Genomic DNA, 27615 nt, shown 5'->3' with positions numbered 1-27615 from the left:
GACAGTTTTCTGAGAATTACTTTAATATGCAAAGAGTGTCACATGATTTACTTCTCTGGGATATTCTCAACAAATGCAAACGCAGTATTTATTTTCACACAGTTCATGGTTTTGAGACAGCACTTTACTATGTAGCTGAACTTCTAGTAATCACAGAATGAGACCACTGGATTTTTATTCGTCTATGTCTGTGTGTGTGTGTGTGTGTTTGTGTGTGTAAGGAACTTCTGAACAGCTATTTCTATTCAAATTCAAAATAATCATACACTTCGTGCTCAGAGCTCAGTTTTTCATTGATTTTGGATGCATTGGTCTTAAGTGTTTCTGTCTTGCTTTGAAGAAAACACTTCCTTTTCAAGGGAAATAATAGTTGCCATTTAACTATGCATATTTTCAACTTCTACCATTTCAGACTACTACTTTTACTATGTAATTTGGACCTTGCTCTTGTCATTCAATGGCAGGAGATACAAATGTTTTAGCTGATCTCTTATAGAAAAGAAGATGTACTTTTTATTAAAAAGTGGCTATAAATGTTACATTTTCTAATACATGAATCCTAAAGGTGAGACATTTTCTGTACCTATTTGATGGCATTTCTTAAAGACTTAATGCTTGTAACATTTCCTGTTGGCAATGCCGTTCAAGTAAGCAGAGCCACTTCACCAGAATACTGAATAAGATGCTTTCAGAACATCTAATTTTTCTGTAGCCACTTTTATTTTCAACTACCTTTCTTATTAGAGTTTTCTTTAAGTAGGAGCTGTAGAGTAAAGGACTCTTAACATTTGCCTTTTTTTGTTGGTGGTGCCCTTTTTTTCCCAAATGTAACCATAGACTGATACCAGGTGAATTATTGTTTAATTGGATCTTGTTATTTTTTCCATTCCATATATTAAACACAACTACAAAGCAGTTCTTTCCTCTTGGGAATTTTGTATTAAATTGTCCAATACAACATTTGAAAGAATACTCAGAAAGATGTTAAATATTTGTATTTCAGATAAGGTTTGGCCTGGGATTTTTGGATGACTGGATACAAAACAGTGTTCATTCTTCTGTGGTCTTTTATTCCAGATAGCAAGAATATTTAAGCACAAATAGACTTAGAGTCAAAACCAGGTATTTTTTTCCAGGGTTCCTCTTCCTCAGGAGGCAGTCATCAAGGAAAGCCAGTAAGGATATTTTTCTTTCAGTATTCTGCAACCAAGTTAGAAATGAGGATATTGGGTTTTAAGATAGGTAACAATAATGAAGGTGAAATTTAAAATTATGTTACAATGGTAAATGTCTGAGAAAAATCAACAATAAAAATTGGTATATTTTGTTCAAACTTGAACCTTAGGATGAGGCAGCATTTATTCCTCCCACAGCACAGTTTTGATATACTCTGTTACTTACTCATAGGAACATGCTTGGGTCATTCTAATAAGAATGATGCATTTAAATATCGGGGCAATTGATTCAGTTTCCAACTCTGTAGTTCAGACAAGACACATTGCTTTGACCCATTACTCTGAAACTGTTCATGCAATAAAAAGGACACAGCTGTGCTTACTTGAGACATGCAATTAAAGTAGGGGGAGAAAGTGCAGTGAAAATGGTAAAATCAAAATCACTACCAGACCCACTAATATCCAGGACATTTTCAAGCTGCTGTGTGCTCTTTGGACACTGTTCACTGCAGTCTTATATATGTATGTATAATTATTTCACAGGGTGGCTCTGGCTCAGGAAGCACTTACTCTGGGAAACCGGTAAGAATACTTTCATCACAGCACTTTCATCTTTTTTGCTTAGTAAACAAAGAACCTGGGTGGTGGAAAGAGCAATTTTGGGACTAATTGGTCTAAAGAGAACATTCTGTATTAATATTAGTTCAACTTTCCTCTTAAACAACTTAAAACCATGCTGTGGGTTAAGCTATTAAAATATTGATCATAGGAAAAAAACTGTGTTCAAAACCATTGGCTGGGAACACCTCTATAAATGTATTTGTTTGTTTGTTTTCAGCAATCACCTTACTCAGGCGGCAGTCAAGTGGTAAGAACTTTTCCTCTTTGTAGTTTCTACTGTTTTCTTCCTATACATGTCACAGAACACTGAAATCTGTCACATTTCCTACATATGAATAAACATTTGAGAACACATGTGCAAAATAATAAATGAAATAGTCTTAACAAAAGTGAAGAGAAGTGGGACCACATAGGTGCTTTGTACTTTTGACCCTGATTATCGCTGAAAGACACCTGTTGATATAAATGTGGCACGTGATCTTTTCACATCAGAACTGTCTACATAATAGAAGGGGCTAATAGAAAAAGACTTTTCTGAAAATTTCTACGCTTTTATAATAGTGAAAAAGAGAACTAATTAGGAATGGGTTTATCAAATGTCTCTTTTTTTTTTTTTACAGAGCTCTGCTGGGAAACACTCCACTCCTCAACTCCTGATGTTATTCAGCGTCTTGAGTGCCTTTGCTCTCTCTGCTGCTGTGTCAAAATGGTCTATATGAACTTCTGAAGAGTTACTTGACATCCTAAACACGGATTATATTCCGTATTATTAGATTACTGAATGTAAGAAAAAAATACCCTTAAGCCAAATTGGCAGATGCTATTTAGCTGTTATGTTGCATGTCTAGCTGGTATGTCATGCCTCTCATTAGTTTACCTCTGGTTTTAGTCATTAGTAGATATCATTAGCTGTGTCAGTGTTTTAGGCATCATTTTAAGAGAGCATATTGTACCCTACCTATATGATTTCTTTTTATCCAATAGTGAATGCAATGAACACCTACCTGAAATGATTGGTGTGACAAATGAATACTTTAAAAATATCTGGTTATTAACCAAAGCAGACAAGGTGCAATAAATTGTTATACATGCAAACTGAGCACCGTGCCTCGTAATCATCGCATAAAACAAGGCTAATGTAAGCATCTGATAAGCAGTTCTCCATGGGACAGAAGAAAAGATGCTGAAGTATCAGAGTATTGGTTTTAGTCTTTTGTAATCAAATGCAATTCAAAATGGAGATTGTAAAGCAAAAAAAAACCAAACCAAAACCCAAAACAAAAACAAAAAAACCCAAACCAAACAAACAAAAAAACCCCAAAAAACAAAAAACCAAAAAAACTCCACAGAACTGAAATTTTTTGGGGTTCATTAAAGTTTAATCATTAGAAAAGTGAAACAGCTCAGAGCAAAGATACAATGAACTCCATTTAAACCAACTGCAAATACCTGGAATTCTGTAGAGAAGCATGTGAGGCAAATGTACCCCAGATTAGGCTGATAAACTAAAATCTGCTGAAAAATAAAGCCTTTTTCTTTAGAAGGAGTAGAAAATTAAATTCATAAAACTCATAACTTCTTGACTCCTTTTTTCAAGTATTTAGTCTAACGCGTTATACCTCATATATCCGAAAGTTTAATTTCATGAGTGATGCGTACATCTGCAAGCAGGTACATCAGTGTGGTCGCTGAAATACCACAGCCCATTTTTGAGTTCAGGTTTCCAGACCTTGCAGTAAACTCTTTCAGAGCTCTCAGAGCCACCTTCTGTTTGGTGTTAACAAAGCGCATTCACCTAAAGCCTACTTCTAATGAATGTCTTACTGAACGTGTGCCTGCTCTTACAGTTACCATTATTAGTAGTGTGCTTTTCTGTCACGGTTTACAATTGTAATTCGTGGGAGAGATTTCCATTCAAGTTTTGCTACCAACTTCTGCGGGGACAGGATTTCACCCGGTTTTTATGTACAGCACTACCCTTTGCCAACCATCGGTAAATCAACCTGTAATTGAAGCATAAAATTATGCCTATATACGATCTTCAAAATTTGGTGAACAATTTTTTTCTTCGGACTACACAGTAATGTTCTATTGGAGAGGTCCGTACCTTAATTAGAACCAGCCCTGCCATTCTCTAATAAATTGTCATGGGTTTCATACAAAACGCTCGTGTCAGTGGCTGCCGAAGTTGCCCGTTCACGGTTTGGGCGGAAGGCGGCCCGGGCCGCTCTCGGCGCGGAAGGGGCTGCAGGCTCCGGGAGCCGCCCGCGCCCCGCGCCGCTGCCCCTCATGCGGCGGCCCCGCCGAGCCCTGCCCGGGGCCCGGCCCGGGGCCCGCCCGGCCGCCGCCGGCTCTCGCTGCAGCCGCGGCCCTGGGAACGGAGTGGGCGGGGCTCGGCTGCAGCCGGAGCCTTTGCGGGACGGGACCGCGGCTCCCGGAAGCACCGGGAGCCGGAGCGAGCCGAGCTGGGCCGGCGGTGAGGGGCGAGCGGGGCCGCCGGGCGGGCGCGCAGGTGGGAGCAGAGCCCGGCCGGGGCCGCCCCGCGGGGAGCGGTGCGGGGCTGTGCGTGAGGGGGGAGCCTGAGGGAGGCCTGTGGCGGGGGAGACGCTTGGGGCTGGTGGGTGGGGCGGGAAGCAGGTCTGTGGGAGCTGGCTGGGGAGGGGAAAGGGTGGGATTGAAGAATCACCGGGAGAAATGTCTGGAAATGGAGCGGTTTAGGGAAGAGGCAGGAGAAGGTGAAGTTAAAGTTGTTGTGGGGAAGCGGCTGGGTGTGAAGTTGGGAAGGAGCACGGATCTGGCCAGAGCTGTGTCAGTGCTGCTGAGGTTGTGACTCCCTTGCTGGTGCTCTGCTGAGAAGATGCTCACTATGCGTGGTGAGGTGCTCATGTAAAGTTCACGGAAATGCTCATTTTACAAGTATTTGCATGGTATCACAATTTTATACCAAGTTTTTGAAATGAGAAACCCTCTAGCAGTACAGTAGTTATGGATTAAGCAGAAACTCAGAGAATATAGAGATTAAAAATGTAATAATGCATATTATGGAATAAACTGAAAGGTAAAAGATAGTTATCAGAAAGCATACCAAGTTGTTTCATTTTATTAAATCCTATAAACTACGTTTTAAACCAGAGTGAGGAAGACTTGGATTCAGATAAAATATTTTAAAGGAATGACTGGGTGGAGAAGACTGACACAGCTTTCGGCAACAGAGGAGTGTGTTATGTGGAACATAAAGAACACATGCAACAAACCTTTCTAAAACTGAGTGAGCACCACAGTGGGAAGTGTTATTTTTCACAGTGGCCTCTACACAGGAGGACTGGGATCTAAGACAACCTTTGCTTTTCAGGGAATGTATGTGCAGAATGACAAAGTGGGTCTTAGAATTAACATTAGGTGATGGACTGCTTTTCCTGAAATCTGTGGGATTGCCTCTCTCCATAGGCATTACACTTGACTTAACAGTGTGCACACTGAGTTGAGCTAAAGGCTGCAGGGTGAGTTTGAGGGAGGTGATAGTTGTGGAGAAAGTGATTTATTATAACCTCTCCCTCTGGATACTGTAGTTCATGATTCCCTTGCACATTGTTAGGCATTGTGAGAAGAACTTGTGATTGAAATTCACTGTTCTGGGAGATAAAGATCCATTGGTTTGGGATGTATGATGTTCTGGTTGGTAGAAGTAACATGTGTAGCAAAAATACTGGTTTGGGGAAAGACTGGTTCTAGTAAGTATAAATTTGCTTTCTTTAGAGCAATGTATTGTTAGGAGTAACTCTGCCTTTAACAATCCTACAGGCTGCCTACACAGCCTAATTCCTTATTCTGGTTATGCTATTGTTTGCAATAACAAGAAAAAGGCAGAGATCATCTGAGCCAGGTACCTGTGGAATTCAAGTCACACATCCCCTCAAAACAGTTCAGAAGTTGGCAGTGTTAAGGAAGGACAACACATACTTACCTTTGGGACAGGCTTGCTAGACACAGTTATTCCTCCCATATTGTTCTTGATTTGCTTGCTAGCTGGGCTTATTCTTCAGTGGTTACTTCAGTTCATACCATATTCATGCTGCTTGTGCAGGCTCTGTGCTTTTGCTGGAGCTCGGAAGGCTGCACAGCTGGATCACATCAATGGAGGATGTCTCTAGAGGGGAGGAGAGATTCTTAACATCTGTACTTCTTAGGATCTGGCATGATAATGTCAGATGGTTAAGAGTTCAGGATTTTGCCACTGGATTTCTGAACCTTGTCTTATATTTATATCCCTTCAGTGCTGTACAGCTGTCTAATTTTATTTGTAATTAAAGTGCCTACAGGTTGATTTTCACTATAGGATCTACTTTGTGTTACTCCACTCCAAGTAGGCCACCTTGACTGAGGTGTTTGACACACTGTATTGCCTTAAGCACCCAGACTTGGTTTGTAATTCATAAATAGCTTAAGTGTAAGCTGCAGCTGAACCCCAGCTGGACTCAATGTTCAGTCTTTCAGCACCTTAAATCAAGCTCTTTCATTGGCTTGATACATCTGCCGGAGCTGCATTCCAGCAGTCCTTTGGTTCGTGGCCTTGCACTCCTGTGTGCTTGAGGAGGGGTGGTTATTTGAATTGAAACTGAGAACTGAATGGCTCCTTGCTCCCAGAGTCTGAATGTGGCTGCTGGGATCTATCTATACTGTGATCTATACAATGAATACAGTGTATGTACTGTGTGAAAATGAGAGGCCGTTCAGGCAGCTTGTATCAAATTTCTGCACTGGCAGGCAGAGTCTGGCTTAATGACTGTTATGTCAACATAAAACTATTGCACTACTGGGCAGAGTTGAAGTCTTCCTCTTATAAGAAATGCTGGTGTTAACATTTAGCTCAATGAGGGCCTGAATTTCCTGAATGCTGAATATTTATACTCAGTGTGTGATTTGTATAATATTCATCAAACCAAATTTTCATCAGTCAAAAAATATGATGTCTGGATTCTTAGGTTTGGTGTAAAGGATTAAGGTGGTGGGCTTAACATTTAGCCACAAATTTCACACTTTAAGATTCACAATGCTTTACTCTTCCTCCCTGATACATAGATTAGAATGGTACTTTTTTTTCAACAAATGAAAGAAAGAAACAAACAGAAAACCTTTGGGAGCTCATGAAAACACTCATCCAAGTTCCCTTTCTGCTCAGTTTTCTGTCAACATATAAGAAAACTTTACCTGAGTCCCAAGCAATTTATAACATTCTCTGAAATTAGACTTTAGTTAATAGTTAATATGTAATTGCATTCCCTTTGTTAGACTTGGCAGTGATGGAATTTCCTGGTTGAGTGATATATGGCTGGTGAATCACTGATACAGCCTCCACTATCTTTGGCAGAAGCCAAGGTTTTGGAGCAATCGTTGGTTGATCTTTAATGGTTACCATTTAATGTGTAACTGCTCTGTACTTAAGTGCACTTGCCAGTTTTAAAAACCATCTTCATGATTTTAAAATGGCCAAGAGTTGTGGCTTAACCCCAGCTGGCAACTAAGCACCACACAGCCACTTGCTCACTCCCCCCTGGTGGGATGGGAGAGACAATCAGATGGGTAAAAGTGGAAAACTTGTCAGTTGAGACATAGACAGTTTAGTAGGTAAAGCAAAAGCTGCACATGCAAGCAAAGCAAGCCAAAGAATTATTTTACCACATTCCATGGGCAGGCAGGTATTCAGCCATCTCCAGGAAAGCAGGGCTCCATCACGTGGAACAGTGGACAGGGGAAGACAAACAGCATCACTCTGAACCTCCCCTCCTTCCTTCTTCTTCTCCCAGCTTTATGTACTGAGCATGACCCCCCGTATGGTCTGGGATGTCCCTGTGGTCTCCTGAGGTCAGCTGTCGTGGCTGTGCTCCTCCCAGCTTCTTGTGCATTCCCAGCCTCCTCACTGGTGGGGTAGAAAAGGCAGAAAAGAGTAAGTCCTGCTCAGCAATAATGAAAACATCCCTGTGCTATCGACACTTTTCAGCACAAATCCCAAACACAGCTCCCTATCAGCTACTGTGAAGAAAATGAACTCTACTCCAGCCAAAACCAGTACATGAGATATGGTTATGCCTAGGGAGCAAGATGACGTTGCAGGAGCAAGGTCCACCAGTGATCTTCTGCGTTCTACTTGATTTCTTTGTCTTTAAAATATTACTTGAATGCAGTTATATTTTTAATTCATTTCACCAGTTAAGATTTTTTTTATGTAAATGGAGAAATTGGAAATACTGCCTGAAGGAAACCTTCATGTGAAAAAAATCTTTGTTCCTCAGTTTCTGCTAGAAGAGTAAGGAAAAAGCTTTGTTAGAGGATTTGCTTTTAACCACACTTCTGAAGAAGTGTACAAACTTTAAGAGAAACACAGTTTTGGTTTTTTTCATAGTGTACTTAGTGCACTTTATAATGTCTCCAGCAAGAAAAATGAGTAAGAAACTGGAAACCAAAAGAAAGAACAAGGTAAGTTTTAAAATGATGAAGTGATTTGCAGTGATTTAGTTGAAAAGTGCCATGTATTTGGGGAGGAACGTCTGAAACTGTAGATAGCTTAAGGGAGGGAACAAAAAAGCAACCTGTTTACAGACCTGTTTACAGTATGAGGAAAATGGAAAACATAGTGACATTTTAAAGTGATAAATGCAAGGTTTAAGATTATTAGAAATATTTAGGACGTGCCTTATTAAAATTACAGTGACATGACAGATTACATCTTGTGGTGGTGAGAGGAGAAAGAAATGTATTGTTAAATATAGCAGTCCAAGTATAGCAGTTAAATTATTTGTATGTATGTAAAAGCTACTTCAGGCCCCAGTTCAGCAGCACTTAACTAGATTTCGAGAGGTCTGTGCGCCCTCTGCACCATGTGGGATATTTGTCATAAAATCATAGAATGGTTTGGGTTGAAGGTACCTTAAAGATCATCTGTTTCCAACCCCCTGCCGTGGTCAGGGACACCTTCCACTAGACCACATTGCTCAAAACCTGTCCAGCCTGTCCTTGAACACTTACAGTGACAGACTTTCTCCAGTTCTCTGGGCAGCCTGTTCCTGAATTACCCCAGCCCACATTCAGGCCCTTGCACTTGGCCTTGTTGAACATTATGAGGTTCCTTCCTTCCATTTATTTCTATACTTAAAATATTTGTTGTATTAGATACTACTTCTGGTAAATACAAATCTATATTCACTCCAGAAAGAAAGAGTATTTATGGAACAGAACTTTCCTCTGAGGAATGTCATTGTGTTGCAGAAAATGACATGTTACTTGTGTGTTACCCAGCACAGGGAAGAGGGAAATGCATGTAGAAAGTATGAAAAGCATTGAAAGAAGCCTTGTAAAAGTAGGTTCTTCAAGTTCTGTGAGTTAGCTCTTACTTCACCTTCCAATTGTGCTTTTTCCTTTGTTGACGGCTTATTATATTTGTATAGGTGTAGCATCAGCACTAGGTTCATCTTTCACTGGAGAAATCTGAGAGCACCCTCCTGTTTCTGTAATCTGTTATCCTGATTTCCAAGCAAATGCCCAGGAAGTCTATACCTGTACCACTGGGATGACACAGTGTACTTTACTTTGCACAAGGCAGACTCAGTCTGTTTATTTTCCAGCAGATCCCATATAGAGAATTTGGTGTAGTGGCACAGAAAATTTAAACTTTGCCTTTGGCAGTTTTGAGAGGCTGGTTGTCTACTTCTGTGTTGGGCTTTGCATTTTGACTAATACACAAATGCCTTTTATTTGGTTAAGCAATGTTAAACTGAATAGTCATAAAATGGAATAAGAGCTAAGAAAAAGAACTCCTGTAACTTGGCTTTTTTACTCTAACTTGGCTTTTTTACTGTCAGCAGTGGAAACATTTCACAGCTAGGCTGGAAGGTATTTAATTCATATAATGACATCATTGTGAAGATTTGGAGCATGATAGTTGTTACTTTTTTTCTTTTTTTAAATTAAACTCTACTTGTGACAGAGTAGTAAAGGAGGAGTAAAGAAATAGTTTCCAGTAGAGGTTATTTTTGTCAAATCTCTTGGTGAATTTAACCTGCATTTTTGTTACGAGACTTGCTGGAATTTATTGTTAGTTTTTCTTTTTTTGGTCTGTCATTTACCTCAGATAGTGTCAAGTGCTTGGAGTTTTTCTTGCAAGTTTTCTCTGATACTCCCTGTAATTCTGTCAGATTTTGAGTCCTTCTACAAACTCAAGACTGTGCCTTAATTTTGCACAGAAGTTTGTAATGGTAGATACTTAGCAGCTGAAAAAACTCAGAAGTTTATACCATCAGATCTTTAAAAGACAAAATCTTAAGGTTAAGGAAAGTCCTGTAAACTTATTGCTCTCTAGTAAACCCTGATTAATATCAATGAGTTTTGGTGTGCTGTTCATTAAGTCAAATAGATTATGGCCTAATTTCCTCTGCAAACATTAGCATTTACCAGCATTTTAGGAGGGAAAGTGTAGGGACAAAATAAAATGCAAACTATTAAATTTTAGCCTGGGTTGGAGGTATTACAAAGGGAGACGAAAATCTGCAAGTCAGAAAGGTATTCATTTTTGAATTAATATTATGAGATGGAAATATGTGATTTTCCACTTTAAAAAATCTGCTTCCTTTGAAGAGTTATTTTTCAGACTTTGCACAGTATGGCACTTTGAGCTGAAAGTATTACTTCCTGTATAGACTGCTTTGCTTTGGTTTGTGTTCTGGAAACCTTTCCAGGATCCTTCTCCTTTTTACTTTGAAGGAGAACAGCTCTTCACATAGACTCCACCTGTATTTCACCCACCTGTGTGTACTGAATTCAAATTTTATGCGGCTGCGAATCCCATCTTGGCTTCCTGCGTGTTGGCTCCTGTATAGGGCTGCCTTCCATGTGGCTGCAGGGTGTGTCCATTGCTTACTGAAGAAATGACGCAGAAGCGGCTGACTTTTTTTTTTAACATAAACTAACAGAAGAAAAGAGTAATGAGCCCAGTCCCTGAGATAGGTTATTCAGTATTATAGTCAGGGAAGTGCAGGTCCTTAGTGCACCCCACTGTAAGATACAGTTCAAAAGACAGAGTTCATGTGACCACCCACCTTCCAGTCTTTGAATTAGCAAACCTAAATCTGAATTTTCAAACAGATGCATCCTTCAGAGTACCAAGTAGTGCATCCAAAGCCCAGTAAGAAATCTATATTGTAACTCTGTACAGGAAATGCATTGGGAACGTCAGTGTCTTTATTGGTTTAAGACAATCCAAGGGTGGGCTGTTACTGAAGACAACAGTTCATTTGTTCTGTGACTGCACAGGCTGTTGCTGTGAGGGTAGCAGGAGCTCATGGCTACAAGTGAGTGCTTACACCTCTGGTAGTCACCTGTAAATCTAAAGCTGCTGTGAAACTGCAGTTGAAGACAGCCCCAACTGCTTGAAGTTCAGTACTTTGCTCCTTTTCTGGATTGTCCGTCCCCAGTTTGCACAGAGGCCTGTGGGCTGATAAGCAGCTCTTTCAAAAGAAGGAGAAGGGACCAGGAGAGCTGATTAAATGTTCTGTGTGCTTAAGAGAGAGTATTTATATTGTTGGCATATGTACATTTCAGGACTCTAGTTCCTGCTCTGTGAACCAGTTTGTAAGTCCAGCATAAAACTTCATGCACTTTCTGTCTACAAGCCTGTCTTGTTGACCAGTGACAGGACAACTTTTAACAAACACCCTTATTTCAGCCATCACGCTGGATACTTAGATTCCATTTTGTGTGAACTTTTGAAACTTCAAAACTGCATTAGTGACTACAGTAAGGAAATATTTCCTGCTACTGCTGCCTTTTTGAGATACACTGTCTGAGGAGGGTTCCCTTTTTTTTCATGACTACTGAGGAAGACAAGACAGGAGTTCAAGATAATTACGTGGTTTGTGTTCTTTATGGCTTTCCTGATGGGCTTATCAAAGTGTTGTGCTTTTTGGTTTATTTTCATGCTGATTGCTTTGGTACTTGCTCATGAACAGCACACTAGTGATTTACTTTTAAAATTACATTTTAAGCTGCTTCATAAATAGGTGCTTGTATTTTAGCAAAAAAATTAATGTGAACTTTGTCACTTCACAGGCAGACAAAATGCAAAAGTTTGGGTCTGAGTCAGGAGGGATATGTGTGTTCCCATTATCTATATTTTGTTCAGAAGCATTTTGAAAACTGAAAACCAGAAAGTGTAAAAACTTATTTATCTGTATGTGTGCTTTCATGAAATTCACTGTTTTTCATCTTAATATATTGCTCTTTATTTCCAGTTTTTAAGGTCTCAATTCTAAAAAATTAGGTAGATGGAAAAGGTGAAAGAAATTGTTTGTTCAGGCAGGCTCACACAAATGTCACTTTTCTCCAGTATCATAGACAAGCCTTTTAGTGAAATTCAATTCTTGTACTTCTCTCAGTGTTTTTTTTTTTCCTTTACCTTTTTGTCCCTCTGTCTTCTTTGTGTTGCTGGCATTTCTCCAGAAAGCATTGTCTCTGAACATGCATGTCCCTTCTTTGTCCCTTTGCAGGAGCTGTTCTTTTTCTCTTCCTTGTTCTCAGATGTAGCAAATTTATTCTTCAAAGTTGTTCTTCAACTAACAGATCATCTCAGTTTTGTTGTTGGGGATGCATAATTCCACATTAATTAATTAATTAATTAACATTCTTGTGTAATGGATTGTTCCACCAGAACCAGTAAAAAACATCAAGTCTTCAGTATTGTCTGCAGCTTTCTTCTCCTTCATACTTTGTATTTCTGTGTGATTCATATTGCTCAGTGCAGTTGCAGCTGTAGTATTTGTTTCTTCAGAAGTCACATGAGATTGTAGTTCATACAAAAGTATCTCCGATTAAGATTCCTTAATGGAACTGTGTGTGTTTCTTCCTCAGTTTCTGCATCCTGGCATCCTTTTCTTCCTTATTTGCCAGTATACTTTTACAAATATTTTTACAATGGCATGATTTTTGAGATAAACAGTTTTACTGTGTAGGATACAAGTGTGTACTTCGTATCTTCGTGGCTGTTGGTAATTCACACCTATTTGCAGGTTACTTCAATGTCTTTTAAGTATCAGTGTCATATAAGTAATAATTTGACTTTGAATACTTGACTGGGGAAAAACTATAAATGCTTAGAGACAAGATAAAGGCAAGTCAGAAATACTTGAAGAGTGCAGCTCTCCAAATGTCTACAAAAACAGCAATAAAATGCATCTTGAGCTAGAGAAATGCAGTCTGCAAGAAACAGCTTCAGTTCAAGCTACTAATATTTCGAGGTACCAGCACATCCTTGAGCAGTGTGAACAGAGCTGGATAGTTAATGAGTCGGAAGTTGTGTGCCTGCAGGTGTAAAACACAGGGACAGCTCTGCCATATGCACCCAGTGAGTGTCTAGACTTCTGAAATTGAGAACCATGTGCATTGTCTTGGCTTGTTACTGTTTTTCTCTTGCTTGTAAACATAGTTGTAAACTCTTAGTTATTGATTTAACTTCAGCATTATAAAAAGTGGCTCTTTTTCTGAATAAGTGGGCAGTGAAGGGAGCAGAAGGTAATCTTTTATAGCAAGCATTAGTTTGTGTGTATAGAAGTTCTTTATATGAAGGATAGCAAAAATTATGTGATATTCTGAGTAGCAGCAAGCTTTTTTCAAATTTCCTTGTCATATATTTTGCTTGCAAAATGAAAATTACTGTCTCTATTAGTCTTCTGCGATAAGTTAATCCTTTAAATTGACGACAAATTGTAAAGAAAACTGCATCAACTTGGTGGAAGTTCCTAATAGAGATGAGGATGGTACAGCTTTACTAACATAAGGTTTGTGGTAGTCAGTGCAGTCTGAGTAAGCAGTTGCAGTCACCTAGTCATCTATAGTCAGTGAATTTTTTTTGAGCAGGATAATTAGCAGGATAAGCAGCAGCCTCCCCTGCAGCCCCTCCATACCATGTCTTCCTCTCCAACTCTGCTTTCCCACAACTCTCCCTTCATTGCCAGGCATGCCTCTCATTCTTATTTAAAGCAGCCCAACCCTCACCCTTTTTTGCTGGGATGGTGTCGCCTGGCAAGGCAGAGACTGCAACCTGACAAACTTGCCAGAGGTGGAAGAGTGGGAAAAACTCTTCAGTCTGGGAAGAGCTCCTTGCAGCAGGAGTACTGGGCATTGTGCTGTACCACAGCAGAAAACACCTTCAGCTTGAAAATACCTTGTGAGCCTTCACCTACATAAAGAAATCTGTGATTCCCAATATCTGCAATATTACCTTTGGGTTCGTTTCTGTTTTTCTGTTTCAGAAAGAAAAAAGTCAAGAAATGTCTGCTAATTTAAAGTACCTTTCCTTGGGCATCCTGGTTTTTCAGACCACAACTTTAGTGTTGACCATGCGCTATTCTCGGACACTGAAAGAAGAAGGACCTCGTTACTTATCCTCTACTGCAGTAGTTATTGCTGAACTTCTGAAGATTTTGGCCTGTGTTCTATTAGTCTACAAAGACAGCAGTATGTGTCAAATTTTGCACCAAGTAATTTTCCTAATCAATATGCTGTATTGTAGTGGCAACTGCAAAGCAGCCATGTGAGTACAGGCATACAACAAAGCATTTCCCTTCTCCTTGTGTAAGAAATAGTCTTGGAAAGACAATAATTATGCTGTATATTTACTTAAGAGAATTTGGATACTGAGGAGTGCAAGAATAAATTTTATGCTAACATCTCAAATTTTGCATTTGCTCAGGCATTTTAAGAAATCCATATGTAGAAGTAGCTAAAAACTAAAAGCTTTAAGTGTGTCCAAAGCATGAACGATAATAGAAACCTGTGATAAACAGTAGATGCAGAACGGAAGAAGCAATTTCATTGTTACAGGAAGAATCATAGTTCTAAGCTAAAAAAAAGAAAACTGTATTCACATTTATACCAGTTCTTATTCTGTACATTTTAAACTGAATTTATCTGGTTTCTATTTGATTTTCAACAGCTTAAAAATGTCATTGTCTATGCATAAATATTGATGACTGTAGGATTCTACATATGGACTTTTAGGTGGTACTCTTTGATATATTATCTTAAGTTATTGATATGGTTTCAATAAGTTTATCTCAAATTATTTTGAATAATTGTTTTCATTCTGATACTTCAGGCTGTAAGAAGATATTTGCAGCCATTTTTCCTTACATATACAAAACCTGTTAAAGTCAAACATAGTATTTTCAGGTCTTGGCATAGTGATAGCTATAAAAAGGGGCAACAGTTTAAGAACAGAATATTGCTGTTTCTCTTTCATTCCCCACCCTTTCCTTTTAGTGAATATCTATTTCTTTTACTGTTTCTTTGGGTAGAATGCAATTTACGGACTCTGAACAGAGTGCTACATGACGAGATCCTTAACAAACCCATGGAAACTCTTAAACTTGCTATTCCTTCAGGAATTTACACTCTTCAGAACAACTTGCTATATGTAGCATTGTCAAACCTAGATGCAGCCACATACCAGGTATTGCATATTTGGAACTCTCTGTAAGTTTCAAAAAACCCCCATGAATTATGGGGTAGTAGTAGTAACTGTTTCTGGTTCTTCTAGGTTACGTATCAACTGAAAATTCTCACCACAGCATTGTTTTCTGTGTCCATGTTGAGCAAGAAACTGGGTGTATACCAGTGGCTGTCACTGGTAATATTGATGACAGGAGTGGCATTTGTGCAGGTAAATATTAGCAGGTGATTTGTGGGGTTTTAATGTTTATTCAAGAAATACAGATTTCTATACTGATTATTCAGCTTTCTGATTCTACCAGCTGTACATGAGCACCAGAGTATAGTCAGGAGCTACCAATCACAACTGGCCAGGTCTGGAGGACACCAGAAATGGTTCAAAAGCAGAAGATAACACCTCTTTTGCAACCCAGTGCTCTACTGTAGAATGTGAAAGGGCCTCTGGAGCAACCTGCAAGTAATAATGATAGCACTGTTTATTAGCACATTTCTTCAGACATTAGGAATTCACAGATCTTCCTTGCCAGTACAGGCGGTGTTCACTTTGTCATATGGTTTCAGCATGGCACATTTACTTTGGACTATTTCAAAAAGCAAAATTGGCCTCAGTTCTAAATAGTGCAAGTACCAGAGTTTGTAGTTCTTAGAGGGCATGATCATGGGATAAGAGACTATTCTAAGAATTTTTAGCAGATTTTAGTATATCCTAGAAATTTTTATTTTAAAACTTAAGGATTTGGGAAAAGATATGGTGATTAAATTCAGTAATGAAAAATGAGAACAAAACACTCTGACAGTATTTAACAGACTCCTCAGAAAGTTTTTGTCTATGGCATTGCATTTTATTCAAATAGCATTTGACACATTGCCAGATTTAACTAGTCTGCACAATCACCAAAGAGGGGCACATGAAAAAGACAATTCATCCCATCTTAAAGACAGCTGGTGTAAGTAGTTTTCTAACTGTGCTTATATTTGTAAGGTAACCAACTGTTGGTTGGCACAAGTTGGTGGCAGATAATGATAAGTCACACTGTGATTCAGAACCAGTTCTTGCTTATAAAATGTAAATCCAGCACCTGTTTAAGTTGATGAGTATTGTCCCAGTTCAGGCACAATTTTACTTCTTACAAATATGTAGAAAGAAAAATTGTAGCTTTGCAGTCCTTTAAAAGTATTTGTGGTCCAAAATACAAAGCTTTACAGGCATGTGATTATCTGTATTTAGTAATTGTTACTGTTGGTAGAAAACAAGTTTGCATTTTACAGATGCTCATGACTTGATTTCATCAGTGAATTTTGTGTAACTGTTTTTACATCCAGTGGCCTTCAGACTCTCAAGCAACACCTGCTAAGGAGCATTCAGCAGGATCACAGTTTGTAGGCCTGATTGCAGTTCTCATAGCGTGCTTTTCTAGTGGATTTGCTGGGGTTTATTTTGAGAAAATTTTAAAGGAAACTAAGCAGTCTGTGTGGATCAGAAACATTCAGCTTGGTAAGTTTAATTTTAGTCATCTGTTAGAGATATTGCATTCTGAAGCATTACGATAATTGTGCAAAATGAATGTATAAATTTTAAAAAATCAACATTTTAGTATGCTGCATATATGTTATTTTAAAACTGAAAGTTAAACTCTGCTAGATGGAATTATAGAATTTACTTTCTGATTTCAATCTAGTTCTTGATTTACTTTGTTAATAGAGTATCTGTACATTTGTACAGAATCTATCAGTTGAAATTTTTTTACTGTTTTTTAGAGAATATAGGAATATTAAAACAAAATATGTTTCCAAGTCAATGTTTTGAGATGTTTTAAAATTAATGTATTTTTTCTCTTGTGCCTGGGTAGGCAGTTTTTTCTATTAAAAGTGCCAAGCCATAAAATCTGCTTTGTTTGTGAATAAAGTTGAGGTAATTAATTACTGTTATTTCAATACAAAGGTCAGTTTCTTTCAGTTGTGTGCATAATCACTGGGGAGAGGCATATGCAGAAGACCAGTTCATCTTAACTATTTAAATAGGTGTACCTACTGTGCACTTACCAGTAAGAGAATATCTTTTATTCCCAAAGCAGTCTTGGATCTTCCAGACCCTAGATATTAAAGGTAACATAATTGATCTGTGTTCCTGAGTGAGTTTTCCCTCACTTCAAAGCACTCTTGTCCAGTTTAGAGGGTTGGAAATGTGACATCAACAATATCCTTTTGTTCCTTTTCTGCAACAGGAACAAAGCTTATTGTTGCCTTTGTTTCTCTAATGGAATCCCTCTGGTCTTCACCTGTAGGCAATAATTATTTATGACATATTTGAATGGGTGTGTTGAGCAGAATTTGACCTTCCCAGCACCTTAGACCAGACTAGTGGTCAAATCCAGTGTGAAGTTAAGTCATGAGATGACTTAGTGGATCAGAGCTGGGTATTGAGTCTGGTAGAATGTAGTGCAGTACTGCAAGAACAGGAGATGGTGTGGGTTCTTTAGTAATTAGATAGTTGGTCAATAAGCCATATTTTTTTCCTTTCTTTTCCTACTACTGTGTTTTAATTATAAATGGTTTCAGTTAAAAATGCAGAACTTAATTTTGAATATAACATTTTTACGTTACCATAATATTTTGAAACTGAGTATAGCTAAAGGAATCAAAACCTCTCCTTACTATCTGCTTGTGTGTATTCAAACTAAGTTTTCCTGAACAGGGTGTAGGAAATACATCAGGAAGCGTTATGTTAGGGAATTTTGGGGGGCAGAGAAGGGTTGCTAGCTGGGGCTTGGTCCAGGATTTAAGGTAAGATGTGGTGTTTTGGGTGGAGCTGCAATATAAAATCCATTACCAAGGAAAGCTGCTGCTGCTGATGATGATTATTATTATTACTATCAGTTTCCATGCTAAAAGTGCTTTCATGGGCAGCAGATATCTGAAATAATTTCCAGTAAGAATCCATAATTGCTGAAGAATCGATGATCTCTTCTAAAACGTTGTTGAGATTTTTCTACAGTACACAGGTGTACACATAGTTTGGTAGTTGGCCTGGTCATATATTGAATGTTCCAGTAATTTCTTTGTGAAACAATGAGATCAGAGCAGGCTGTGTCTAAACACACTCTTCAAGGTTATGAATAGCTAGAACAGTGATATATGAAGACATAAATGTCTGATTGTAGTGAGAATCAGATCACCTGTGTTTTGTATTTACTTTTTTAGTGAGCTTGATCTGCCTCAAGAGGAAGTTCAGTAGAATGTTTATTATTGAGGTTGTTTTCTGTTCAAAAATAAAGTTAATGTTGTCATATGTCGTGAAGATTTTAGAAACTATTTAAATACATAAATACATTAAACAATATATATTAAATACATACAAAAATAAATACAGCTTTTGCTGTACAGCCTTTACAAAATACATAAAACATGAAATCACATTTTCAAAAATACATTGGTGTGTTCTTTCTGCAAGTGCAAGGTAGTTGCCCGCTTCAGACATTGTATTATTCAGGAGCAAGTCATTCATAAGCAAGAGCTTTGAAATAGAGCTTTTCTTAAAACACAAACCAAAAACCCTTATGTCCAACCAGGTTTTCATTTTCATATCCATAGAGAGTTATTAAAACTATAGAAAATAATGGGAAAAGAAATTGTTTAAAATTCCGTTTTTAATGCATACCAATATCATAATAAGGATGTATGAATAGTCGATTTTATTTCTTTATTTTAGCAGATCAATTGGAAAATACAAGTAAATGGTTTAATCTGAATTATCTACATTTTTAATTCTGCCTACAAAAAGCATTATTTCTTATCAAGAAGAAGGTGTTATTTTGTTCAAAACAATGCTGCCTTTTTCAGATGCTAAGAAATGTGATGAAAATCAGCTTTTCACAGAGAAGGAACAGAAAAAAGTGCTCCCCCTTTCCTGCTCAGGACTAGAGGAGACATCAGTCACAGAGTAGCTGCTTACATTATGCCATGTTTGAAGGATTGAGAAAGCTTTCCCATTTGATAGAAGAACACTACTCGCCAAATTAAAAGCTCCACAGTCTTATCCCAATTTCAGCTTTTGACATTAAGTGTCTACTAATAAACATTCATTGTGTTTGAGACTGGCTCAGGAGAATCCCACTTCCAAGATCCTTGTCTGAATTGGCAAACTGCTAATTGCTGCTCCTGCTGTGCCAGGGACCTTCTCCTCCACTGAGTGTTTTCCTGGTTTTCTCTCCAGGTTATAGGGTTACTTCAGCCTTCAGTCATGACTAGTTTCAGGAAAACTGAAATTGCATTTAAGTGAATTTTACTATATGCCATAAACAAAAATCACTCCATTCCAGTAGAAAATAATAGAAGATAAGTATATAAAGATATCTTCATGGAAACAATCAAAACTCATTGTATGTGTGGAGAATAGCTTTTAAAAGAGAACAGGACTGATTGCATTTGGATGTGATGGTATTGCAAGTGACAGTCCAATTTTAAAATCAGAAATACACGAGCAGCCTTTAAGGATGAGGAATCCATTTGCATGTTTTTCACCTGAAGCTTTTAATCAATCTTGTACTTTCAGGATTTTTTGGTAGCATATTTGGACTGATGGGTGTTTACATTTATGATGGAGAACAACTGTCAAAGAATGGATTTTTTCAAGGATACAATAAACTTACGTGGGTGGTGGTTGTTCTACAGGTGAGATACCTTGTGTTGCATGTTTCTATTAAGGTACTCAGGGATTTACTCTTCTATAAATAACGGGGGAAACTAATGGGTGTCAGTGAAGTTATTGAGAATTCTATAGTCAAAAGTCTGATATATCATTTTTAGCATAAACCTCTCAGTGAAAAGCTGGAAAATATATAGCAGGTATATGATTAAGTATTGTGCATTATTAAATAAGCATTATTTATTTTGTAATGTTTAAAAATATCTCTCTATATGGTCTTTCTCCTGTGGCTAAAAATGTTCAGTACAAGCATTTCCACTCATTTAATGGTGGTGATACAATCAACAATTTCTTTGATGGGGAAAGAACTACTCGTCCAATATTAATTTTCAACAGTGCAAATCCATAATATAAAATAAATGTATTGCTCTTCAACACAGACAATAGCTTCTCCTAAAGTAGGTGCATGGTGTTAAAATAGATGCTCTCAGTCAAATTATCTGTTTATGAATCCAAACCTCACTATTTTTCCAGGCACTTGGAGGGCTGGTGATTGCTGCTGTTATAAAATATGCAGACAACATTTTAAAGGGATTTGCAACTTCTCTCTCTATTATACTGTCAACACTGATCTCCTATTTCTGGCTGCAAGATTTTGTCCCTACAAGGTAAGAATTACTTCCCAAGTATACTAAAAAAAAATAGTTGAAAACTTATTGCTTACCAGATATAACTGCGAAAATAAATAAAAAACCCAATCCCGTCCAAGCCACACTTTCAGAATGTTTAGGTACAACTTGCCCATCAAGGTTTAGCCCCATCCGGTAGCTAACAGTGAGTTTTCCAGGCGGGCGAGGGTCCCGCTCCCTGCGGGCTGCTGCCGGTGCCCGGTGCCGCTGTTCCGCCCGGTGCGCCCCCTGCGGCCCCGGGTGGGCACTGCACCCCTGCCGCTGCTCCGTGTCCCGGGACAAGGGGCTGGCGCGGGAACATCGCCTCTGTGCTGCCCTTCACCGACCGCACCGCACGCTCCAGCACAGCTCACTGCAGTCACGGCACTCACGGAAGTGACGCTGCCGCACTGAGTTGCCCAAGGGCACCCAGAAGCCCAAAGGCAGAGCTATTTCTAAAGGCAACACCATATTCAGTAGTGAGAAAGAAAGAAAGAGTGCTTGCTCCATTCTTCTAGGCCCTGTACAGTGTCCTGATGTTTTGGGGATGAGCTCTGTGTACCACAGGTTTTGTACATGGGTGGGTTCAGAACACTGCTTGTCTTGCCAGTGCTGTTCCTGTATGGAGTGTAGAATTAATAATCCCACTTCCAGATGTAGGAGTAGGATTTTGCTTGTGACTGACCAACACTCCTTGCATGTTACATGTACTCATAGCATACAAATATTTGGAATAATATTTACGACTTTTGTATCTGGTACAAAGAAACATCTTTTTACCTAAAAGTATATATTTGCAATACTGTGGTCCCTTCTATTCCTGCCTGTTCTGTGATTCTGTATTATCAGGGCTTTACTTAAACATTCAAAAAAGGAAATGGAGTAGCTATCTAGGCTTAAGAAATGGAAGACATTGAGCTTAAATTATAAGTAGACTATATTTGTCCCATTAAAACAAATGTCGAAAGTGGTTTAAGAATTTCTGTGTGCTCAAATGGAAAATTAATAAGTAACTTAACAGCTTCTGCAAACATGTTGAAAATTAAATAGAGCCAAGTAGCAGCATGTAGAACTTGAAGACATCCAATTTAATAAAAATTGCTTAACTTGAGTTAATCAAATTTAATCTTTAGTACCTTGCTTATGCTAACAATGTGTTTGAACTGAAACAGTATAATTGTTTCTGTTACATCAACATTTTTGATTAGGGTAATAGATGTAAAGTACTTAAATGCTTGAATGGGTTGCAAGGGGCCGTGTCCCAAAATAGGCTAAATGTATCCTCTGAAGGATTATCGTGTCATATGCCACAGTTTTTTAGTATTTGGTTCAGAAGATGAAATTGTTGATGTTGTCATGTCTATGAGAAGATTCGTTTCTAAAATGTGTACTGATTGTCTGCTGGCTTTGGTTATTTTGTATCAGACTTGTAACTATCAAAACAACTTGAAAGGCCAAAATGCCACAATAGAAAAGATGCCCTTATTGTGTTTTCATGAGACAAATCTTTCTGTATCTGCCAAAAATTAGATTATACTGACTTGCAAACTGGTTCTTAGGCAGCAGTAATTTGTTTTGACGTAAGCTTAGGACTTCAGAGCAAACACAGCTCCAGCAACATGATGTATGTAATTTGTTAAAAACCGGTAGTTAACCACAGTAGCTGCTTTTCTTCAGCTCCTGCTTCCATTTTGCCCACATCTTTAGGTAAAAAATTAAGGAAAGAAGGATTGATCTGATGCTCTTGACAGTTGTTCCGTGAAAGTATAGTTTTAATTTTCAGAATATGTTAATATAATGATACATTAATTTGTAGTTACTTATTTCAACAACTTTCTGCATCCCTCTAAAAATAAAAATGTACAAATTATTGTGTTCTTTATACATTGGACAAATATAATTTATCTTCCTGTTTTCCTCATGGAAGAATATCCTTTCTTTTGATTGTATTGCATAAATAAATTTGCATCAACTAAAACAAACTTTTTTTTTTATCCCTATTCTATCCAGTGTCTTTTTCTTCGGAGCCATCCTTGTAATAGCAGCTACTTTCCTATATGGTTATGATCCCAAACCTGCAGGAAATCCCATTAAGGCATAGCAGACTTCCTCATCAACCTGCTTCTCGAGATCATGCACTGGGGGCCTTGCTAGCACGGGCATGTGGAAGTGTCACTGTGCATTGCAAGGGAAGGATGACTGCCCTGAATGTATTGAAGAAGTGCTGATGAGTAGTTCTGAACAGCCAGAGGGGCTACAGGTGGAGGATGATGCTGTCTGTAACTGATGGGGGGGAAATGTCAGGGGAATGCCCAGTGCAACTTGCTAATAAAAACATGAAAGGAACCAAAAGTTTCCAAGAAACTACAATTGGGAATGTTTACAGCTTCGACTGAGATTGCATCAAAATAGTTACTGTATTGACTGCTGCAGAAATATGTCCTATGCACTCTTTGAAAGAGCACACGACAACATTGTCAGATTGTATGTTTTTGGGATTTGATTCTATTTAATCTTAGTAAATATGTTTTTAACTGTTTGTCTATTTACGTGAAACGAGCTGAATGTCATAGTACTAAAGTGATGGTTCTAATTAGGTACTCCTTATTAAAACTGTGAAAATTGAAATATGATTGAAAGATGCTTTCACAATATCAAATGTTTTTATATATTTAGAAGGCAGATTTAATAACAGAAATCTGTTATTAAATGATAATATTATAATTCTGTTGCTTATATAAAACTATTGTAAGAATGTTAACATTCTCACCGAAGTACAAAGAGAGGAATACTGCAGCCTTCGTCAGCCTGTAGTGTTGTAGCAGATGGAATAACTCTGGGAACACCAGTGGGAGGTTACCATGCTAATCTGGGAGTAAGAGTAGGGTTCTGATGGGTGCTTGTTCAGATGTAATGTTCATTCTTGTTATTTTACTGATTATAAATCATCTTTTTGGTAGAACCTTAAAAGTAGTTTTTGTGCTTTAAATAGCCTCTGGAGATTCTTTTAAACCACAATTAAAAAAAAACAAAGAGCCCATAGTAAGCATTTTAAAGGCATTATCATTGTCTGTAACAGCTCCATCTGGAGATATTATGGTATGGCATCTGTATACTGTACTTTATTACAGAGGTGTTTTTTAAACAAGTGTTGTTTACTCATGAACTCTTCAAGGCTTTTTCTGTATATTTCTATGTAATGGCTTAATTAGAGTTTTGATGGGGTTTTTTTAATTATTATTTTGTTCTGGGAGTCCTTGAGCCAACAGACCAAAATGGGTTCTCTGGAGCTATTCAGTCTAGTAGTGGAATTACTTTAGTAGGAAACATAATTAAAAAGCAATTAATTGTGCAATAGATAAATATAAAAGCATGCTGTTGTTCTGTTTCAAACAAAGAAAAAACTTCAAAAAGAAACCTTGCTGCAAGTAAATCAATTGGACTGTTATGAACACTTCACTTGAAGTATTTGCATATAGTCAGAAACACTAAAAAAATCTGGAACAAATAAACAAAAAAAACTGTCTTAAAAATCGTTGATTTTCAGGAGACTGTTCACAATGGATGTTAATGTTGGGTGACTTCGTGTGACACCTGTGATGGTGCATTTATACAAAAACGTATCAGGAGTCCCTTACCAGTAGAATGGCAAGTGGTAAAAATGTCTTTCCCTTTTTCCCCACCACCACTCCCTTCATGTTCTTTTTCATATCTGTCTTGTGCTAAAGAAAACCTGTAAGAGAAGGGTGTTTTAAAATGTTTACCAAAGTACCTCATCTGATAGACGAGGAGATTCTGTAAGAGTGCTCTGAGATTTCTTAATGAAGTGTTGTAAACACGAAAGGAAGAATTCCAGTTGTATCAGTCAAGTAAAAATAGTGTTTTCCTTCTGTTGGTAATTACATGTTTTATCAATGTTTTGTTTGTTTATCTTATCAGAGAAAGACATTAAAGAAATATCAGAGCTATGCCTAGGGCTTGCTAAGCTTTGTGAACTGTGAATCTGTCCCAGCACGTTGTAATTGTAGGAGCTTTGCTACTTGGTGGTCAAAACTCTCTAAATGGGCATTCTATGTTAATATTGAAACTTTTACCTGTAACATTCAATGTGGCACAATCTTTGAAAAGTCACATTTAGCCATTTGCCCCCTGTGTGCAGCATGAGGTAAGATGTGTGTGTAGGGCAGTGGCTCGCAGCAGTGCCGAGTGCAGAATGGGAGCCACTCAGCTCTGAAATGAGGCGGGAAGTGTTGCTAGTAATCTCTCCGTTGGAGTTTGGCCTACACAATAATACTTTTGATTTCATGAATCACAGCAGTGGAAGTGTTCAGGTGATATAACTGGTTACTTTCCTAAAAAAAAAAGTGTCCAAAAACTGTAAGGGTTGAGAACACTTTAAAGCCAGTTGTACAGGAAGGGACCAAATAGACCAAATAATCACCATGTGGCTGGAGCTCTGTGACATGTAGCCTGGTTTTAATATTTCAGGTGCACCTGTCAATATTTGTCAGTAAGGATGTTTAAAGGAAAGGCCAGGAATATGTGCTCTTTGCTTTGGAATAGGATGCCATGCAGCTTTGGAATGCTGTCTGCTGTAGTAAGGAACAGTAACTCCTGTCTGTAAATCAGTGACTTCCATGCTTTCATTTGACAGTCCAGTTATGTTTTCCAGCAAGATAGATCTCTTCAAAGACTTGTTGCTGAAAAGGAAAAGGGAATTTGAATTTTTAGCTGTGTTTCCTTAGCCTTTGGCAGGCTGAGGAAAGGCTCTTGTCTGAGGTGTTACTCTGGCCAAGGGGAGATAGCACGTGTTTTGTGAGAGCAGAACGGATTCGAGGAGGGCTTACTGATTTCTTTAATCTTTGCAATCGGAGAGCATATGCACATTTTCTCACTGAGATGCTTTTACATTTGGATTTTTTTTTTTTTTGAGTAGTCTTAAGTCTATAACTCATTAACTAACCAAAGAGGAATAGCTAGCACAGAGCTTTGGGAAGTAGTGGATAATGTGCTTTGAGTTTGCCCTAAAAGCAAATTCTGTAGGAGTCTAAATTCCCAAAAATAAACTTGCCTTTCTGAACTACTTTTCTGACTTTTAGGCAGGCAATGGTTTTGTTAGTTTAGTTGTATATTTAGGAGGCCAACCTATACTTAGCAGAATTTTATTTAAATATTTATGAAGTTACAGAAGTTATAGCTAGGTATTTATTTGCAACAGCTTGAATTATGTGATTTTTTTTTTTCTAGACTTACATATTGGGTGTACTAGTATTTATTGAATATTTGGGTATTTGGTAGTTTTATTTGAGAATCTCTGGGATACATGATAAATGGTCAAATAATGACAAACTTAAGACTATCTTCAAAGCAAAATAAATCAGTTTAGTGGTGAAAAACCTTGAGTCTAATAAAGTAAGATAAACTTTTCTTTCCACAGTGTATTTCTAAGCAATCCACAAGTGCCCAATAATGTATTTTCTCAAAGAATTCAGATAATTGTATAGTTTTATTCAACTTTATTGTTTTAGACAAACTTTAAGAAAACCTCCCTTTTTATTTGTGTCAGTAGAGGGTAGATTAATGTTCTCGATTCAACTTCTCCAGTATAACACCTTTGGTTTTTTACTGCAATGTTTTAGTAACTTGTCTTTTTTTTTCCTCAAAAAGACAAAACAATCTCATTTTGTTTGTGTTTCGTGTGCATACAGGCCTCTCACAGACTTTTAGTAGTGCGTAATTGTTTTGTGTTTCTGACTTATTTTTATGGCTGTAATTCAAAATACTGTAATAGATTTTGTTGAATTTTTAAAAAATTTATTACTGAAACGTTGCATTTCTTCTGGTTTTTGTTGTCAGCAACTTTCTTATTTTAATGTATTTCCTAATCAGCCCTGCGTGTTCTGTTGTATTTAAGCAATCATCATTTTCCAAATTTGAATTTGTTTCTCATTTTCCTCCTGGTGACAATGTTTCTTGCTGGATATTGTGTTGAGGAGGATTATTCATTCCTTTCATATCTGAAATCTATGTTTTGTGAGAATGAGTTATTAAAAAACGGGTTTTTGTGTATTAGAAAGGTAATATTTATCTATAATATGATATTATACCATATATGTGTAATGTGTCATTATGTAAGGTGGTGTATTACTATGAGAAACTCCCAAGTAGTGTTTCCTTGCCTTAGTTTTAATTGTTCTTTTCATTTTTAATGCTGATTATTTTCCAGAGGAGGAAAGCCCTGCTCTTTCCAGGTAAGCTCATGGTATGGTTTTAGGTATCTAGAATTGAGACATTTTACTAAAGAAAAATGCAGGTCAAAATGCAGCAAAATACATGGAATTGATTAAATTATATCTTCTGCTTCAGTTACTGTCCAAAGTTCTGTTCAGTTGAATTTTTAACTTTTTCTAAGTATTTCTCAGCTGAATTTATAACTCTTCCTAGAAGAAAAAAGAACCTGTCCTGACTTGCCATTCAGTGCTTGTTCTTGTTCTTGAATGTCTGCTGCACATTTGCATCCAAGAGTAGACATGGAACATTAACTCATCTTCAACCTTCTGGCATCATTCTGACTGTAATTAGCTATATTCATTTCATTAGTGATTTATAGCTCAGTAAGAATTGCTTATATGTTAAGCATAGTTTGCATTTGCTGCCATGAGTATAATTCTTTTAGATTTTTTAAACTTTGTCCTTATTGTCAATACATGCGCCCAAATATAAATCATTTATTCAAACATTGTAGCAAACTTTTTAAGGTAGTCTTAGGTTTTTATACCTTGATGTTGATATTTGTGTGTGATTACACTGAATACAGTTTTAATATATGGTGTTTCCAGGCAGTTTGGAAAAGGTTATTTTTTTTGGTATATATAACACTGCTGAACACTGAATGCATCTTACATGACTTAACACAGTCCTTTTTTAAATCCACATTGAGGTAAAATACTGTATTTTTTTTCTTCTGTATGTGTAGATAATGTCACTGTAGTAATAAACGGATTAAAATTAA

The 27615-nt window shown here is 37.7% G+C and overlaps 2 protein-coding genes and 1 long non-coding RNA gene across 54 annotated transcripts in view; 2 read left to right on the top strand and 1 right to left on the bottom strand.

The window, feature by feature from the left end:
• LOC121665608 (hornerin-like) overlaps positions 1–3068 on the top strand; it is a 46125-nt gene extending 43057 nt beyond the window's left edge. For 49 of the 50 annotated variants that reach the window (XM_042030068.1, XM_042030039.1, XM_042030061.1 and 46 more), the window contains 4 exons: positions 1137–1175; positions 1719–1757; positions 2014–2043; positions 2417–3068. In XM_042030068.1, coding sequence (XP_041886002.1) covers positions 1137–1175; positions 1719–1757; positions 2014–2043; positions 2417–2515 — 207 coding nt within the window. In that variant the 3' untranslated portion in view covers positions 2516–3068. The remainder of the gene's footprint in view (positions 1–1136; positions 1176–1718; positions 1758–2013; positions 2044–2416) is intronic. The other variant, XM_042030033.1, reaches the window with a different exon arrangement.
• LOC121665618 lies at positions 338–7751 on the bottom strand. Its single transcript, XR_006016426.1, has 3 exons — positions 7473–7751; positions 5761–5943; positions 338–1200 (listed from the first exon to the last, which is right to left on the bottom strand). It is a non-coding gene; the product is annotated as an uncharacterized LOC121665618 (long non-coding RNA).
• SLC35A3 (solute carrier family 35 member A3) lies at positions 4201–27615 on the top strand. 3 transcript variants are annotated; one of them, XM_042030087.1, is made up of 8 exons: positions 4201–4308; positions 14093–14297; positions 15137–15291; positions 15379–15501; positions 16614–16785; positions 19843–19961; positions 20470–20603; positions 22614–27615. In XM_042030087.1, exons 2-8 carry the CDS (start codon positions 14111–14113, stop codon positions 22702–22704), a joined length of 981 nt encoding a protein of 326 aa, XP_041886021.1. In that variant the 5' UTR covers positions 4201–4308; positions 14093–14110; the 3' UTR covers positions 22705–27615. The 3 variants fall into 3 exon arrangements, with proteins under 3 accessions (XP_041886021.1, XP_041886020.1, XP_041886019.1); XM_042030086.1 differs by having other exon boundaries at positions 4202–4272; XM_042030085.1 differs by lacking the exon at positions 4201–4308 and adding an exon at positions 7869–8270.

The sequence above is a fragment of the Corvus kubaryi genome, unplaced genomic scaffold, assembly GCF_017639235.1.
Source record: "Corvus kubaryi isolate FWS band 111438036 unplaced genomic scaffold, C.kubaryi_AGA036_p1.0 37334, whole genome shotgun sequence".
Lineage (NCBI taxonomy): Eukaryota > Metazoa > Chordata > Aves > Passeriformes > Corvidae > Corvus > Corvus kubaryi.
The sequence above is the reverse complement of the archived record's forward strand: the minus strand, read 5'-3'. Positions and strand labels throughout refer to the sequence as shown.